Genomic DNA, 18570 nt, shown 5'->3' on the forward strand with positions numbered 1-18570 from the left:
TGTTAAGTTATTTAATAAACACGTTTTGTAAAAACATTTCAGCCCATATCTGGCCATCGTCAGTGTGATTGTAAAACTTTAAATTAAACGCAATCAGCGCATGAAACGCAAAATATACAGATATCGAATTGTAGTCGGAATTCAATCAAAATCAAGAGTAAAATAGTTGAAAAGTTAAACCCTTTGGTGTTCGGTGTGGGATGTCATCGCTGATAAATCGGTGATCATGTAACCGGGTTTATCTCTTCAACTATTTTACTCTTTATTTTGATTAAATTCCGACTACCGTGTTCGGCATCTGTATATTGCGTTCCATGCGCCGATTGCATTTTATTTAAAGTTTTGTTAATCACACTGAGCTTGGCCAGATATGGGCCGAAACGTTTGTAAATCAATTGTTTATTAAATAACTCAACTTTTTACGGCTTTGTGCCCGGTTTTTGTGTACGTTTGATTTTTAATTATTTGAGCTTTTCAAGATTATAAATAAGTGCGCCAATATATGGCGTGTTTGCATCGGGCGCACTAATTGGTCAATTCCTCCGTATAAAATGATTCATGTATACATACGTGACTACGCGAATTCATCTTGATAGCCCTTTTTCGAAGCTCATGCGCGCGAGCGACGGCGCGACGTCAGTGCGCGTGCGCGTGCGCGTGCCCTTTCAAATGCTATCGTCGGCGCACTCCCGGCGCAGCGCTTGATTCGAGCCGCTTGAGCGCTCGTCAGTAACGCGCGAACCTTTGCGCGGGAATGTAGCTGGTAAGAAGTATTAGTTCCGCGATACGAAGGAGCACGAAAGAAAACGAAAGTAACTGCGATCTTGTATAATTAAACCGCTCGTGTATCGTCGCGAGATTTGACCGGGAATAAAAGGCGCGTCGCGTTTGTGTTGCCCCGCGACAATGTCGTTCTACTTTCGCGACTCGCCGAGATTCGCGGACCGGGTGCGTGACATGTCCGACGACGAGCTGCTACGGGAGATGAAGCAGCGATTCAACGAGGACAGCGGGGACGCGTTCTTCGAGTCCGGTAGACCCACCAGGGGCGACACTTTCGACCGGCCCTTTCCGCGTTTGCCGAGAGTGAGTATTATACTGGTATATTGTTCGTTCGCCGTCATTCGCGCGCCCTTCTCTTCCTCGCGCTATAGTGTGCTTGGAATTCACGATCGTGTCCACGATATGCCGCGGCGTGCTTTTTGTCATCGACCTTTATTTTCCCTCTGCCTCATATCCCTCTCATCCTGATCGATCGATCATATCGAAAGGGAAAAAATCTTTGCACCGTTTAACATCCGTTCTCGCACTGTTTGCCACCAAATATCTCCAACATGCAACGTTTGTATTCGCTCTAAATCTCATAGAGTGGTTTCGTCATCACTAATATATTAGATGATTATTGTGATATGGTCACTCCAAAAAAGAGGGTTGTTACTCTACTTTGAGTAAATGAGGGCACTCATCTCAAAAGAGGAAATTCTGAGTTAAAGTAGTGAATTTTTCACTCAAATTTTTACAGTGGCTACTCTATCGGAGTGATACGATCTTACTCCAAAGCTGTAGTGAATAACGATTAACTAAAGATCAACTGCATGATAAATGCTCTAACAGAGTGGTTTTCCACTCAAAATTGTAGAGTGACATAATTCGCTCCTATGGACGCACTGATCTACTGCACTCGAAAAGAGTGCCCTTTTCATTCAAAAATGGAGTGCTCCAACTGGATTTCACTCCAGCTTGTACAGCGCAATTTTATTCTTTTTTAAAGTGGCGAATTCCTTGAAGTGCACAGGCTCAATTTTCAAATTTTCGTTACACTTGCATTTTACTCGTTTTGAGCGTATTTCACTCTTCGATTTTTAGAGAGTTTTTATAATTCGCGAGATAAAAGTAAAATCACAAACGTTTTAATTACTTTCGTCCCGCAAGGTGAGATAATATAAGCATTGATGTATGTACAAACTTCAGTATTGAAAAAAAAGTTAGTATTCATAGTCAGATCCTCTATTCAAGATGTGTCTTAAGTTCATCTTTGGATGCTCTATATATATATATATATATATATATATATATATATATATATATATATATATATATATATATGTATATGTATCGTTTTATTAGCTAAGAAGCATCTGTAGATAAACTGAAGACGGTTTTAAGTATGAGACCTGACTACGAATACCGGCTAAAAATGGGTGCAAATATTAATAGGTAACGCCGTTTACGTCTTCGATGCCACTGCATCACGCGCGAAATTTAAATTCGCGACGAATAAATCGAAGCTTGTTTCGCGCGCTGCGCCGAATTTCTTTATATTTATAGCGCCGTCCCAATTCTCTTGTTCGACGATCATCTCGGTCGTTCAAACGAAGGTTCTGCCGTGGCGTCGATCCACACTCCGATTGCGGTTTCTGCCACGCGGAACGCTTGCCGCGCGACGCGTACTAGTTGCTTCGTAGCACCGCGCTCTTGCGCGCAGCTTCCGTCTGTGCAGCCATACGTATGCGATGTGAAACGATTCAAATCGTACGTAAATCGAGAGAACTCGCGATCGTGTATCTCTCTCGTTTAATTAAAACTTTTCTCCGAGTAAATGCGAAACTTTAACGCAAGGTAAATATTGATACGTCGATCGAAGATTAAGATCGTGTTGACGATGACAGACGAGCTCCGATATTTCGCCACTCTCAAAGGCATTTCCATCGCCAGTTGTCATTTCTAAAAAAGATCAGATTGTTCGTAAAAGATCTGTTTATATCTTTTATCGTTATAGAGTTTTTTTTATTATTGGCAGAAGCTATATGGTAAAAAAAAGATAATAAATTTCTCCGGTTTGATATATCATGCCAAAAATATCGAGAAAAAGAGGGAAGGGAATAAATAACGATTATTTATATATAAGAGCTCTTCAGCTTTAATCCTGCCATTTGATCGAAAACGTCTTTATCTTTAATCGTCATTTCTAGAAAGGTCACGTGATTATTATTTATCAAACTTATCGCAAGAGACGCATCGTTCGATATATTCTTCTTTATTAGTGTAAGAACCAAGGAAAGAATTTTTCGATCTGATATTATGTATAATATGGAGCCCGAGCAACCCCCGCAATCGGAATGAATACCCTATAGTCGTAGGCACTTTCCGGACACCCTTTAACTTCAATATCCTGCGAACCAAAAGGGCCTTTATCACTCATCCGTCGTTGAATAGACCTGGAGAAACGAAGTAGCGTCGTGTTTAGGTGGACTCCCTCCCGAAACGAGTTTCGACGGCACATCCGAGGGTAGGCCACCCCTATCGATCTCGGCTTTTCTCGGGAAGCGGCGTATTTCCGACACTCCTGTGCGTGCATGTGTATATGTATACTATATGCGTGTCCTAGTCCGGGAGTCCCTTAACGACGCAGATGTCTTTGATGGAAAAATCCGCAAGCCACGTCTCGTAAAACTCCCGAAAGTTTGACATAAAATCAACATTAAAATTGAGAAAAACGAGATTCGCGCTTCTCGAAGATATAAATCATCACTGCGAAATGGTCGCGAAAGTGGGACTCGCCCACAAAGGAACCCGCCCACTCAATCAAAACCGACCTATCGATTGACAATGTTCCGGAAAACACGATAATGCCGCGCTATGTGCTCTGTGCGCGAAGTATGCTAATTGGCGCGTTGACAATGCGGAACAGGTGATTCGGTTATGTATAGCGATGGGCCAATAGAAGAGAAGAGAAAAGTGCCTCATTACGTAAAGCGAATTGTCGTGCCGCAGATGTGTATGCGTGTGCGTGCGGGCGCGTGTATATGTATGTGTGTATTCCGGAGATGACTCTTTTCATCGTCTTCCCCTTAAGTTGTCCTTAATCTCGACTTAGAAAGGAAAACTCTTATGGTTACTTTAACTACGAATGATGAATGAAACAATAGTCAAGGCCCGGGCACATAGAAATAAACTTAAGCAGTAAAAGACGTAAGCATCAGTAAGAAAATCAACGGTACTGATTCGCTACCGTTTACGTTATGTCTTAAGTTCTTGGGTGTGATTGGCTGATTTGCTTACTGCTTAAGTTTTTCTATGTGTCCGGGTCTTGACTATTGATTGTTTCATTCAACATTCGTAGTTGAAGTATCCATATTCTCAAAGATATGAAAAAATTCGAGTGTGACAAAAAGGGTATGTCCTTGAATATTTCGCATTGTCAAGTTCTCGTATATTTTTAAAAGCAGCAAAGATATTTTAGACAAGCGCTCGACCCACTTCGTACACAGCGTAATTCGTTATCGATTCGGTGGGTGGGAAAATGTAACAGAATAGGGCACGTATTGTACTTTTCGGAATGGATTCGGAATCGGAATTGTTTAGTTATTTCCTAGATTTTTATTGCGTTTCAAAGAGAAAACGGAATAATTCCGATCGGAATCCATTCCGAAAAGTTTTATAATAATACATGCCTAAGAAAAATATTTTTTCATAAAGCAATAAGTCGAAAATGTGGATAGAAATGTTCATTTTTTACACGTGACTTTTGCCTCGTTTTTCCATTACTTTCGAGAAGATTGAATTTGGAGGAGTCGAAAGGTGTGATCGTCGTGATCTCGCGACCTGCGACGGCAAAATGCGCCGCGATTGCGGCTTCACGCATGTTGCATGTTGGCAATGATATTGTACACACACGGTTAGTGTTATTTATATATTTAACGTATTAAACTTCGCCGCGCGTTGCACAACGCAAATTGCGTAATGCAAAAAGTGCGCGATTGTTGTTCGCTCGGTTGACTTCTTCGACTTCACGGCGATTCGGAGTTTAAATGCGGCGCAACGTGTTCGCAACTCAAAAATCGAAACTCTTCACATTTATTTGATGCGTCATTTTGATAGAAAGAGTAAAAAACAAGATTTTTTCGCAAATTATTCTCTTTTGAAAGCGGGATTACAGCTTCGAAATCTCGCAGTAATCTTTATTGCCGTTCGATTCGCTCATTAATGAATTAAGTAAATTTCACGCTGCGCGCCGTCGTGTCCCTTCGCCCCTCTTTTTCCTCTTCTCCCCCCTCCTTCTTTTCCTCCTCCTTCTCCACATCCCTCTACCGTTGTATGAATGAGCCTTTCGCCGGTTCGCGTCGGACTCGCGCGACCTCCTCGCGTCTCCTGCGTTCCTGGCATCGCTATCGATCACTGTAGATCATCGATCGTCATTATCGATGATCCCACGAGCGATCGAGACACGCGCGACTCGCGTTTGGGCGCTCGTACAAAACGCTGTTTATCGTTACGCTATTACGCCACGTTACGTCATTCTGATTCGCGGATAATCTGCGTCACATGTAATACACGTACAAATCCCATTTAAAGTTACGTGGCGAACATCGGTGCTTCGGGTTCGGTAATTTTCGCCGAACTCGTTATCCCTCCGCGCATAGCTCCGCGAATCGCTCATCGCTATTTCTTCGTTACACTGTCTTCTCTCTTGTCAGTCAAACTTGTCAGTCAAACGTTCATTTTTTTTTTTAATGCGCTTGATGGGAGAACGCGTGGTAAGCCCCTTGCACAATGCCAGGCAACAGGCAATAGGAACAGGGAATAGAAATCAGAAATCATGTATAAATGCAGAATAAACAGTGACACAGGCAATAGACACAGAGTTTCCGTCACGTTGGAAATTTTGTGCCTATTGCCTGTTTCCAACCAATCATAGCATTCGAACTTTTTAGGTTGTAATTAACGATTTTTTGGTTATTTCCTGTTCCTATTGCCTGTTGTCTGGCATTGTGCAAGGGGCTGTACGCGAGCTACGCGCTCAAGCTACCTCTGAATGCCATGCCCATATCTACCTATACGGATTAGGATTGAAGTTGGATTGAAATTTAACCAAACGGAGCAAAGTTCACTAAACTTGAAATTAGTTTTTTCTCTTTTTATTATGATTGATTAAACTTCAATCTAATCCCAATCCGTACATAGTCTGATATGGGTTTTACGCTTTTTGCGATTGATCATGGTCAGTCGAGTAATTCAGTACGGGTCCTTTCGCTCGAGACTAAAAATATAGGTCATAAATCTCTTTTCTTCTCTCTCGGTTGACCGTGGCGCGCTCTCTCGTCCTTATCTGCCGGTCTACCTCCACACGTTCTTGTACTTTCTGATGTACATACCTAGAACAAGACACAAGACACATACGCTTCGGTGAGAAGAGCAAAGTCACAAAGAGCGACCGAGACGAATGGATCTTTCACGACTTGTCTCACCGTCTCGCATTTCCTTTTTCTTTTGTTTCTATTTTTAAGCTTAAACCTTTTTTTGTTCATTTATAATTAACCGTTTAAAATAAAATGATTTATTAATTCGGAACAACGTGGTACAAAGTTAGAACAATCTGGAACAACTTTCAAAAATATAATTTTCCAGAAAAGAGGAGCCTTTTTCTTACATTTTAATTTGCAGAAAAAAAAAGAAAAAATATAACTATATGTTTCTCAATGTTTTGAAAGTATATCGTACAGAACGGAATGAAACGTCGATCGTGACGTAACGTAAACGCTTCCGCGTTTTCTCGATCGAGCGAGAAGTTAGGCACGAGAAGCCACGAGAAGCTTCTAGCAGTTCTATATAGCGTGTTCTAGCGAGTTCTCGCGCTTGCTCGGCCGCTCTGTCGGCCGTCGTCGGCCGTCTCCGCCTGCGGTCGCCGCCGCCGCCGGTGGTCACGTGGTCGCGCACGGCCTACACGTAATCGAGTATTTAAGTTGTCGCCCGCAGCCCGCGCGCTGTCAGTCTCGTTGTCAACCGCGTTCGTGGTGGATCACGCGCGCAATCACGGCGAAACGCACGTGCACACGGTTTTTCTTCTCTTTTTTTTTTTACGACTCGAAGAGAACGGCCTTGAAAAAGTACGGCCAGTGAGGCGAGTGTGAAAGAGAGACGCGCACGAGTGTATAGCGGCCGTGTTGCTTATGTAATCGCGGCGGAGGCAGAGGAAACGCGAGGAGGAGACGAGGAAAAGCCGAGAGAGAAGCACGAGTGAGTGTCAGCCTATTGCGAGCGAGCGAGCAAAGTGAGAGAGAAACAGATATATATATATATATATATATATATATATATATATATATATATATATATACGTATATCGAGAGCGTGTGAGAGCGTGAGCGAACGAGCGAGAGCGAGAGCGAGAGAGAGATAGAGAGAGAGAGAGAGAGAGAGAACGCGAGAAGGTATCGTGGAGATTTCGAGAAAAATCTCGGAGCAACCTTTTCTCGACGTCTTCGAATCGCGCTTTCGCGAGAGAGCCGCTAAAAAAAGATTCTGTTCGAGAGTATATTACGAAGGAGGCAAAAGAAACGAGAGAGAGTAAAGTTTTAGATCTTTCCTTCTCTAACCGCTGGTGCAAGCGAGAAAGAGAGTGCGTGACAGGTATCCAAAAACGGACGCGGGCTCGAACGGGTCCAGAAAATGGACTCGCCTGTCATCATGGATGCAGCATCCAAATTCGGACGAGAGATCGATCTGGACCGCTGCTCGTTCCCCGTAAGTGACGTTATCCACTTGTTTTTTTTTCTTTTTCCTTTTCTTTTAATGCGTCAAATTTTTTCTCGCGAGACGGGAGACGGGAGGCTTCTCCACGCGTGCGGTTGCTCCGTTTTGCACACTTCGGCGAAACTCCGCGAGAAGCTTCCCGAAAGCACGAAGTTCGAGATTCAGGCTTCTCCCTAACCAGGAAAACCTGTCCGTTTGTAAACGATTACGTATATCTCGGATTGGCGACGTTTTCGTGTGGGACTGTAGTGCGTCATGGATTACGCGCTGCTGCCGCTCTGCGATTCTTACTTCACTATTGCCGCTTAAGTCCCGATCGCAAACACGATACGGAGGGACGTGAATAGGACGCACACGGTGGCGGCCCGAACCTCTTCTTCCTCCTGGTTTCATACTCTTGAGATGACACGATCCAGACCTTAGGAATCGGCGGCGCACGCGAGATATTTCCATACCGCGCGAGTTCTCCCTACCGATATTTGGCCCCCTCCTCCACCTCTCCACCCATCCGCCGTTTGCTCCTCGCATTCCGCGTTTCGAGATCGCGTGGAAATCAAAAATAGCATTCGCGCCGTATTTTTCGCGTCGCATTCGAACGGCGCGTTCTGTCGCGACAAAAAAAAAGATAATAAATAAGAAATATATTATTATCGAGTCACGACATTCGTCCAGAAATTTTGTATTTCATTGTTATAATTGTCACAAAAATTTTCTCTCGCTAATTGATATCTCGACGATATAAATTGTGTTACAAATGTTCTCAACAAGAAACAAACATAATGAAAAGAAAACCGGCGTTCGTATATTGATGCATCATCGAGTTATCGCGAACAATCGCGATGCGTGACCATCAAATACCAGACGTGATGTCACGAAACCCATTTAGACGCCTCGGAAGACCGCCGTTATTATTGTGGTCGATACCTACACTAAAGCCCGAATCAGATCATTGGAGATTGAGGATAGCGAATTGGAGTAAAATTCGACCAAATTGGATGACTTTGATCTTCGCCCGTTATGTCCCGAATACTTACTAATCTCCATTTCGCGATCCTAAAGGCCCCCGCATAATGAAAAATATAAGGAACGAGGAACAGATATTAGCGATTAGGACTAAAGAATCAGGAGTAAAACTGGATGCACAATGAAAAACACAGGCAACAGAAACAGGGAATAACACAGATAATAGATTTTTAACTTATCGGAAGCCGTGTATCAATGCTACATTAGCTTTATTCCTGATTCCTTAGTCCTAATCGCTAATATCTGTTCCTTGTTCCTTATATTTTTCATTCACAGCGGGGGCCCTTAATCTCTAATTCGCAATCCTCAATGCATAGTTTGGTATGGGCTTAACGAGCGGCTCGACGTTACGTCGAAAGGCGCGGCATGACGTCACGCCGCGCCGGTCACGTTATCAGATAGCTTCCTACGCTCGATACCGGCCGTATGATTAGGCGAGATCGCGCCGAGGGAGGCGAGGAGTAACGAGGGGGGATTACTTCATACGGTTGACTCCTTTCTGTAACCACGCTCTTACCACGTCCCGATGACGTTTTTCCCTCGGCGTTTCATGTTCTGGAACGCGACGGATGGTTCGCGTGCACGCGTGGGCGTATTTGCGCGTGTTCCAACGAAGACGGAGACCAAGAACCGAAAAGAAACGAGATCGAGCGACCGTTTCCCCGTATGATATCATCCAGCGGAAATAAATTAAAGAAACTTTAGGAAAGAAAAGGCGAAGAAGGAAGATGAGAAAATGAATTTCCTTCTTCCTTGAAACCGTTAAAATAAATTCGACAGGAATGACGAGATCGTCAATAATAGCAAGCGACGCACAAGTGCGTCAAAAATCCATTTTTGGATCGAAGGCACTCTAAATTTATCATTTCAAAAAGCATCGGTATTTGAGCACAATAGTAACTTGTTATGGGTCACTTTCGCGGTTGATAGCGAAAAGTTAACGTGGTGGTGGCGTGTTAGCCAGGGCCAGCCGGGCTGAAAATAGGAAAATCCGATTATCGGGCGTAGGTGCGCGTATATAAGCGGCTCTCCCAGTTCTCGCTCTCTCTCTCTCTTTCTCTCTCTTTGTCCCTTCTACCGCCATTTTTCTTTCATTTTCTCTTTCTTTCTTTCGCGTCCCGTGTATGGTTTTCTTGTAACATGCGTCCGTCGGTCGCGCTAAGTGCAACGACGACGCGACCTCGATTCGCCGCAGGAAGAGGAGAAGGAGAAGAAGGAGGATTCGTCACCTCGTGCCCGATTACGCGAATTTCCCCTTCAGCGCCCTTGCTCGCGTTCATCGGATCGAAGTCGATACGATTCGAATGTCGCACGCAGTTGTCACTGTGAGGGTGACTTCGATCGAACTCCAATCAACTTGATCGGTGATTAATTCAACTAGTAGAATTACTTATTACACAATTTCTAACTACATATAACTCGTTCCTAATTTAACTTAATTTTTCTATCTATGTATTAAACAACAAAAAATTAATTGTTTTATCCGCATTATAACAAAATAGAAATACTGCTTGATAAGTTAATCGCCGATTAAGTTAATTGCAATTTAGTCGAAGTCGCCCTTTATTTTTTAGCGAATATGAACCTGGCGTAAGTCGAAGGATATCCCCGAATTTGGTGCCTGCATTGTTCCGTATTGAAGGTGTGCGCTAAAGGTTCACGCTCAGATAACTTCATACATAACGGCCTTCGCGTGCACCGCTGTCCGCTGCGAAGTTGTGCGGACAATCGAATTCGCTAATAGCGAAATTCGGCAGACATGCAACTCTATTCACGCACTACAAAGATTGCTAGACGTGAAACTATTTAAATACAAGAGCGTAATATGAAGAAACTTAAATGATATCCAACTCTGACGCATACATTCCATTAAAAATGTGATAATATTACGCTTGAGTATCTTATCGGTAAAAATGTTTACATTGTGTTTTCATTAAAAGATAATTTCATGCATAATAATTTTTAGCATGCACCAGCGCATAGTACAAGCGAATTCGCTGCAATATATGATGTTCAATGTGAACGTCTTTAATCTTCCATTTCCAGATTAAAGTCGAACATTGCTATTTAGATATTCGTTTATCATGATTATTGGTGAAAGAGACCCATAAGTATATGTACATATAGATTAACTCAATATTGCGTAAACTGTTTTTTTTTTTTTATCTTTTAACCTTATGTTTTATCTTTCGCACATGTCAAACACCTGCCAAACAGTTCAAGTCATGAATTATTTAGTCGTCACAGTATGAGTAATTGAGAACACCGGCATCGACTTCATCAAGTTTTTGTCTGTCTCCGTAGGGCTTCCCGTTCGACGACGACGCCGCCGACGTTTTCGAGCGTCCGCGCGGTGACGGGATCCGCGCGCATCTGGACGACCTTGCGGCGCGTCACCCCGAGTTCGCTGAGCACCTGCGTGGTCCGCCTTGGCCATTCGGCGGTTCCCTGTTACGTGACCGCCGCTGCCGACGTCACGGATCCGGTGGTAGCAACGACGACCAGCAGCAAGGTCAGCAGCATCAGGTGGACGAGGACGCGCGTAGCCAGGCAAGTGGTAGCAGCGCCGCGAGTGGTGCGAGTGCTGTCAGCTCGCACAGCGGCGGTGGCGGCGGCGGCGGTGGCGAGCACGACCTGACGTCATCGTCCGCGATACCGCAGTACGGTCTACGCAACACAGTCGACATAGGCCAGCAGCAACGACGCTGCGACATGGAGATGAGTCCGGAGAAAGGTGAGCGCGGTCAGCGCTCGATGTCGGCACCGCCGGAAAGCTGGCAGCAACAGCAAGGCCAACCGCAAGGCCAAGATCAGCAATCATCGCAACCTGGTCAAGGTCAAAGATTCGTGTCCCGAGTAGATATTACGCCGCAGCACAATCAGCAGCAGCAGCGCGCCCAGTCGCCTAGTAAACCAGCCAGCAATGTCCGACACATCCCCATTTTTGTGGAGGGTCGCGACGTACCGGTGATGCCAAAGATTGCGACTGATGACGCGCCATCGTCCACTTTCCAGCAGCATTACCATCAACGACAACCGTCGCCGCCGTCCCACCACTTTGACAGATCGTCGCCACCAGCGCATCACTTCCACAGACCGTCACACTTTAATGAACGCTTCAGTCGACAGCAGTGGCCACCATCGCATTTCCAAGATGTGTTTTATAAACCGGCAGCTTTTGAACAACCGATACGGAAACAACAACAACCACCCCAATACCATTATCAACAGCCTCAGTCTCATCAGCAACAACCCCAACATCATCACCAGCAATATCAGCAACCTCAATCGCATCACGAGCAACAACACCAGCAACAACCTCAACATCATCACCAGCAATATCAGCAACCTCAATCGCATAACGAGCAACATCACCAGCAACAATTTCAACAACCTCAGCATCATCAGGAACATCAGCAGCAGCAACAACATCAAGAAGCGCCGAAACCAAAGCCTCCAATGCCAAAGGATCCTCTGGAAAGAGTTGCCCTGGTGCAAAAGGAAGTGGACAATTTGGCCGAGCAGGTACGACGTTACGTCGGTGGTTCCCGGCAAGACAAGGAATATATTTACCTGGACGAGATGCTGACGCGCGAATTAATCAAATTAGACGACATAGAGACGGAAGGTCGGGAGAATGTGCGACAAGCGCGTAAAAACGCTATCAAGACTATACAGGATACCATTAGCTTGCTGGAATCAAAAACACCAATTATCAATCAGCAAGAGCAACAACCTACTGTACATGAAGAGGTCCAGGAGTCCGCTGAGAAGGATCAGCGAGGAGAAGAGACCTCGCAAGTCCCTGAGCCAATGGAGATAGACGCGAAGCAAGAGAAGCAGAGTAACGAGCCAATACCGCTTCCGCCAGGGCCATCGGCGCCGACGAAGGTGAGAAATGATGAGCGTTGGTACACCAGGTTGGTTAAAACGCTGGATACTTTATTATCAATTATATAAAAAATGTCTAACAATTTGGTTTATTTACATTGTCAAATTACATTTTATCTTTTTTGTTTAAAACACATTGTTTCTCTTTTATGAGTATAGTATTTATGACGAATTATCTTATTCATTTGGTATCTTATTTCCTTTTTGCAGGCGAAAGTGGAATCCTCGGAAAGTGAAATTGCGGCAACGGCTGCCGAATCCACGAATCAAAACGTCGTCCCTCCCGGCCAACAGGAAATCGAACAAAAAATAGAGAATTTATCAGCGGAAAATATGAAACAGCTTGTTGCACTTATGTCAACAGACGAATCAACAAAATGCGTGAACGAAACGAGTAAAGAATCAAAGCAGAGTGACGGAAAGGATGGAGAACAACGTAAGGATAGCGACGTGTCGCAAACGATGACGAAAAATAAACACGCGACGTCGAAGCAGCAAACGAAGGAAGCAACGGAGGGAAATACAGAGGCGAACGACGAACAGCGGAGTTCGACGGAATCGCCGAGGTCGCAGAAGAAGACAAAGAAGACGAAGAAGAAGGAGCAGCAACAGCCGGTGTCCGAGCAGGCGATTCCGCTGCCGCCACCGTCAACGGAAAGCGCGAAGTAAAAGTGGAACGTTGAAGAAGTGTTATATAGTCGAACGTGGATCCTAACTGTGGACACGACTCGACAAGAGTCGACGAATGAGAGAGAGAGAGAGAGAATTTCATGGGTCGTAAAGAAACGAGGATCGGCTGGAAAGGGAGTTCCGTGAATCGCGAAGGAACATTGACGATGAAGAAGTTTCGAAGGACATCGAATTGTCGCCAGACACCGCGAAGTGGCTTGACTGATTTATATTAAGACGCTGAACACTGTTATCGTTTCATATTTTTTTCTGTTTAGTTCCCGAACTAAAGTCAAGCTAATCGCGTTTGAGCCGAGCAACGAAATCGAATCCTTCGGTCTCGTGAGTTACTCGTCATTGCCTTAGGACAAGGCCTTCATCTTTTATAGAATATCGCGAGCGAGAACAAACTAGAAACGGTACCGACCGTAAGTTTGTTAGCTTCTTCGGAGAAACGGCCTTCGATTTAAAGCTCTTAAACGGCCGCACATCCGCGTGTTCCGTTATACTTTTTCAAGAAAGAATCTATATGTCGAAATACGCACAGCGAGCGTATTTTTCTCTCTGTCAATGATATATAATTCTTCTCACTTTTCTTCTAATTTATTTATGATTTACGAGCTCGTGGACGATTGTGAGATAAATTGAGACCGCGCCTGATTCGTACGAGATAAACTCGAAATCGCGTGGATTAAGTTTTATCGCGAATTCAGGCGTGTAACTTGGAGAACATCCTAAAAAGAGAAACATAGTATCGCTACATTTTCATCTGTTGAGCAGACCAATTTGCTAACATCGTAATACCACAAGTATTCACTTAAAATAACTTATGTGTAGAGAACGCGCTAAATTACTGATAGTACGCAAATCAAATACGTAATTTTTACAGGTTGTAGAATGCAGGAAAAAATGTATTTGTATTTAAATTATAAAGTAATATACGCGAATAGTGTAAAGTGTGCGTGTCTAACTCTGTCAGAATTTTGTTTTTCTTTTACATTTTTCGCTCTTTACGATGTGATACCGAAAAATTGGTCTGTTTGGCAGGTATATAACGTCATTATACTCAATATAGCATCACGTAGAGCGTACACGTGACGACAATGATGACGATAAGTTAATATTGATTTCTAATTTATTGTATGCCTGCCCGCGAGATAATTTCATGTTCGCGAGTGTGTTTGTTGTTGACGCTAATAATTTTCTGCGTATCGCGCGTACATCTGCCGATACAAAGTGGCACGGATGTGTATATGAGGCATGTGCACATACAAACTTTAGAGTCATGAATATCCGTCGAGAACACCGATGTGTGCATATTTCTCCGTCCCTTATTTCTTCTTTCTAAATTTATCCAGGATGTGTTCCGCGACATATATTAATTTATGCGTGCGTAATTTAGTGCAAATTAAAGTCAGTTCTCTCTTAATAGACACTTAAAAGTTGCTGAAAGATAGTTTTCCCATAAGTGATCATAGTAAACAGATTGCACACTAGTTCCTCAAGATCATTCTAATATTTTTATACGCAATTCTATTAAAAAAAAGAGCGTTTTTTTCAAAGAATTTCTGTAAGATACAGGACGTCACATAAAATATGATTATAAAATCAAAATTCAAATCTGTTTGCTAAGCTCCAAATACAGGAAATTGAAATTCTTTTCAATCTTGCAGTGTCGAAATTCCCAAAAAAAGAAAGGGGGGCGATGTTTCCAATTTAGATAAGAACACCTGTAAAACATTGTTTTCTCCTTCTAATAGGTACAATTACTGCCTACAAGCCTACGCCTGTAGTTTACATATACCATTGTTCATGGAAATTACAAGGTGATAAAATAAACATTTTTGTTGAGGAAAAAAAATCGATTTTATATTCCTTAAAGAATTCACGCGTTTGTGGCGGGACACCCTGTATACAGCACTCCAGATTTAGCGTCCGTTTAGAATTCTTGAAACGTTTCAGATACGCGACGCTCGAGAAAAGTCCATTCGAATCGTCCGAGATCTGAACCTTGAACATATTCGAAGGTCCATATACGGGGATCTCGAAGTTTCTAAGAAAGTTTGTCCTTCTATTTGCCCCTTTATTTATTCCTTTTACGGAGAATCACGAAAGAATGAAGAACGGACAAGGGCAACGCATTGTTTTTTCGATTTCTCGTTTATAGTGTGATACTTCTTTTATCTTTATCTTCTCTTGTGTCTGTACGACATTTTGTTCGCGTATCTGTATTGACACTATTTTCCAGCCGGAAATTTTGTATTTTTTCTGATATGAAAGATAGAGAATGTGAGAATATTTGTGCGCGTGCGTTTGCGTATTCGTGAAAAAGAGAGAGAGAGAGAGAGAGAGAGAGAGAGAGAGAGAAAGCGTGTGATAAAAAAATATATATATACATATATGTACGAGATGTGACTACTGTATGAGATTGATCAGTGAAAATACAAAGTCTGTTCTATCTTACAACCGTTTCGTTTTTTTCTTCTAGACTAGATCAAAGTGACATTACAGTACCGCAATTGAATAATCTGAATAGACATTTTCAAATAATTTTTTTAAAGTGGATTTCTTACATATTATAATATGCTGTAATTGTCAAGTTGAGCAATATCTTTAGCAAATTTTTTATATATATAGTTTCACGGCGTTCGCCATTTATCATTATCATCGTACATTATTTCATTTCGTATTTTATATTTTTTTCATTTTTTATTTTTACAATATTACTCTTAAAATCATACGCTTGTTCGTTTCTTCAGTTGAGTGCAAATATACAATCTATTGAATACTCGTTGAATTCTCTCTCTTGGTGATCGAGAGAAATAATTAAAAAACGCGAAAAAAATAATAGCGCGTCGTTATCGATACCATATTGCTGCCGCCAATTTCACTCCGCTCGATTATGATAAAAATTGTTTTGGGCGAATTTGCGAGAAACTTCAGAAGATTCGCAACCACGAGTACCAATGACCTGCTAATAACAACATCCGCCATACGCAGCTGTTGTCACACTCACTGCCAAATTCCTGCGAATTGTTCGCATTTGACGCATACGATTTACCTGTCATCTCTGGGACTTCCCCAGATGCGGTCGAGCATACGGCGCGGAAAGAAAACATTATCAGTCACCATGCAAATTGTTGATGTTTCTCGCATATGCGACATTGTCGCTATATAAAGATGGTTGGGTGCAATCGGTACAGGAATGTCCCTTTCAGGATTGCGAATGGACGAAAGAAATGTATAAAAATATTCTCTCCTTGCATGCTTTATTCGCGAGAATATCATAGAAATTCAACGATATTTCATCGAAACGTAGTATATTACCTATATATTTACCTCCTTTAAACGATTATTGACGAGAATTGATTCTTTTAAATAATTGACATGTTCCGTTTGTATGCATTTCAAACGTCGTGAAGAGAGCATCTCTTTTTCTAGTCTCCCAAAATTCAATGTTATGTTTATTTTGGGACGCAGATCGGGTGGCGCGGTACAATCGGATAAAATTTTGCGAGCGCGAATCTGTCTCGATTACAAGCGAGGAGCGTCGTCGCAACGGCAGATCCGCGACAGGAGATTCGTCGCGGCGGAGAACGAGCGGAACGTTTTGCGACTTGCGCGAACTTGGCACGGCAGAAGCACGTACGCCGTGCCAAAAATAGCGATCGGCGGCGAGTTAAGCTGTTAGAAGAACGAGAAGTTTTTGCGTCGCGTGCAACGGGAAATCCCGTTGAGGGTGCGCCGAATCCACTCTTGTCACCGGCGGAGATGCTCGCGTATTCGTCGAGATATATATTACCCCGATGAAAAGAAAATCGAAAAAATCGCGACGAGAAATCTGCAAAAATTTCCATTTTATTTTGCTTTTGGATATTAAACACACAGTTCAGAAAACTTTAAGTGCAATCTAAATCGTTTAGGAATGTTTCGCTGTGCGGAATAAAAATTTATATAGGAGCACGAGAAGACCAGAGGTACCAGAGGTTCTGAGATTTACAATTCAAAACACAATGATAAAGTGCAATAAAGAGCCAATTAACACAAAGAATTACATGTATAGCAATCACATTGAAGCCATTACAATTAAAAACCAACGATTGATTGGTTATGCGTCACGGTCGGAATTATAGAACCTTTCTCACTAATAAGTAAAAGCGTAACGTCAAAGTAATTATTATGTAATGTCAAATGAACAATCATCCTTGCAACGGTTTATAATAATTTACAATGTCGTCGAATCAGTTTTGGGATCAAAACGATTTTACGTATAGGATATTGAAACTTGAGGGATACTTTACAACCTTGTCGGCTGAATTCTCTGCGATTATATAATGTATTGTGTATTGTATACATATATTAAAAATAATTAAGTTATCAAAGTTTATTTTGAAGATACGAAGGCTGCACATCCACATTTTTTGTTATCTTTAGGTTCGCTTCGATTCGGCCGCATTTTTATCGCTTCTTTTTCGCATCATAAAAACTAAAAATACACGCTTTTACTTCATTTTAAATGCGGAAAGTGGAAGTAAACAGGCAGTCTCGTTCGCTTTTATGACGCTTTTAATAATACGATTTAATTCTCGTTCACGCAGTACTTTTGTTAAACGTACCGCGATTAGAGAGAGAGAGATTTTTTCTGCAAAAGACAGTAGACGTAGCCTTGAATTAGTTCTACCCAGCTGGTGTCTAAAATCACAACAAAAAACATTTTCCTACTGAAGATGCTTTTTTATTGAAAAAATAAGTGAAAATTATTAAGTGATGACATTATAGGAACAAGCCCATCCTGCAACTAAAGACAATAATTAGACAAGTGTCGCTATCTTTCGTATTTTACATTCACTATCGTCCACCTTCTTTACTTACCGTTGGCAAAAAGGAGGAAGCTTATATTAATTTGTGCGCATTATTAATTTTATCAAAGATAAATTCAACTTCGATTATCTTATCTTCCTATACGGAGGCTTGAGAGCGGTTCCAATATTTTTTTTCCCAATCTTTTTGTCACAATTAATTTTTTAAATCGCAAGTATAATGAAATAAAAATGAACAATTTTTCGTAAATTATTCTGATATAACAAAATTTTATTCTTTAATTCTACAATTTCAAATGAATCTTAACGGCATTCTTGCGTGACGCTTATATTGAAATATGATATTAAAATATATTAATATTAAAAATTAAAAAGAGTAATCTTATCAAGTTTCTGATAAAGAAAAAAAGTGACTCGAGCTTTCGTGGTCAATCTGAGGCGTTTTCTCGAGTCAAAGTTCATTACATCGATGTGGACGATGTGTTGCGCGTTAAAAGAACATATTATCGATCGGGATCGAACTTCCAGCTATGTCGTTTCTCATTTTATAAAAGCGTTGCATAAATGCCATGGATTGTTTCAGCCGATGAGGGAGATGATATACCCCCGACTACCTGCTTACCCACGTGCACTT

The 18570-nt window shown here is 42.2% G+C and overlaps 1 protein-coding gene across 4 annotated transcripts; it reads left to right on the forward strand.

Moving 5' to 3' along the window:
- Positions 1-722: 722 nt before the first annotated feature.
- On the forward strand, positions 723-15483 carry Stv (BAG domain-containing protein starvin). 4 transcript variants are annotated; one of them, XM_071793446.1, is made up of 4 exons: positions 6755-7017; positions 7354-7524; positions 10861-12447; positions 12658-15483. In XM_071793446.1, the coding sequence occupies exons 2-4, from the start codon at positions 7450-7452 to the stop codon at positions 13114-13116; spliced, it is 2121 nt and encodes a 706-aa protein (XP_071649547.1). In that variant the 5' UTR covers positions 6755-7017; positions 7354-7449; the 3' UTR covers positions 13117-15483. The 4 variants fall into 4 exon arrangements, with proteins under 4 accessions (XP_071649545.1, XP_071649547.1, XP_071649548.1 ...); XM_071793447.1 differs by having other exon boundaries at positions 7360-7524; XM_071793444.1 differs by lacking the exons at positions 6755-7017; positions 7354-7524 and adding an exon at positions 723-1086.
- Positions 15484-18570: the final 3087 nt, after the last annotated feature.

This window comes from Temnothorax longispinosus, chromosome 11, assembly GCF_030848805.1.
Source record: "Temnothorax longispinosus isolate EJ_2023e chromosome 11, Tlon_JGU_v1, whole genome shotgun sequence".
Classification (NCBI taxonomy): Eukaryota; Metazoa; Arthropoda; class Insecta; order Hymenoptera; family Formicidae; genus Temnothorax; species Temnothorax longispinosus.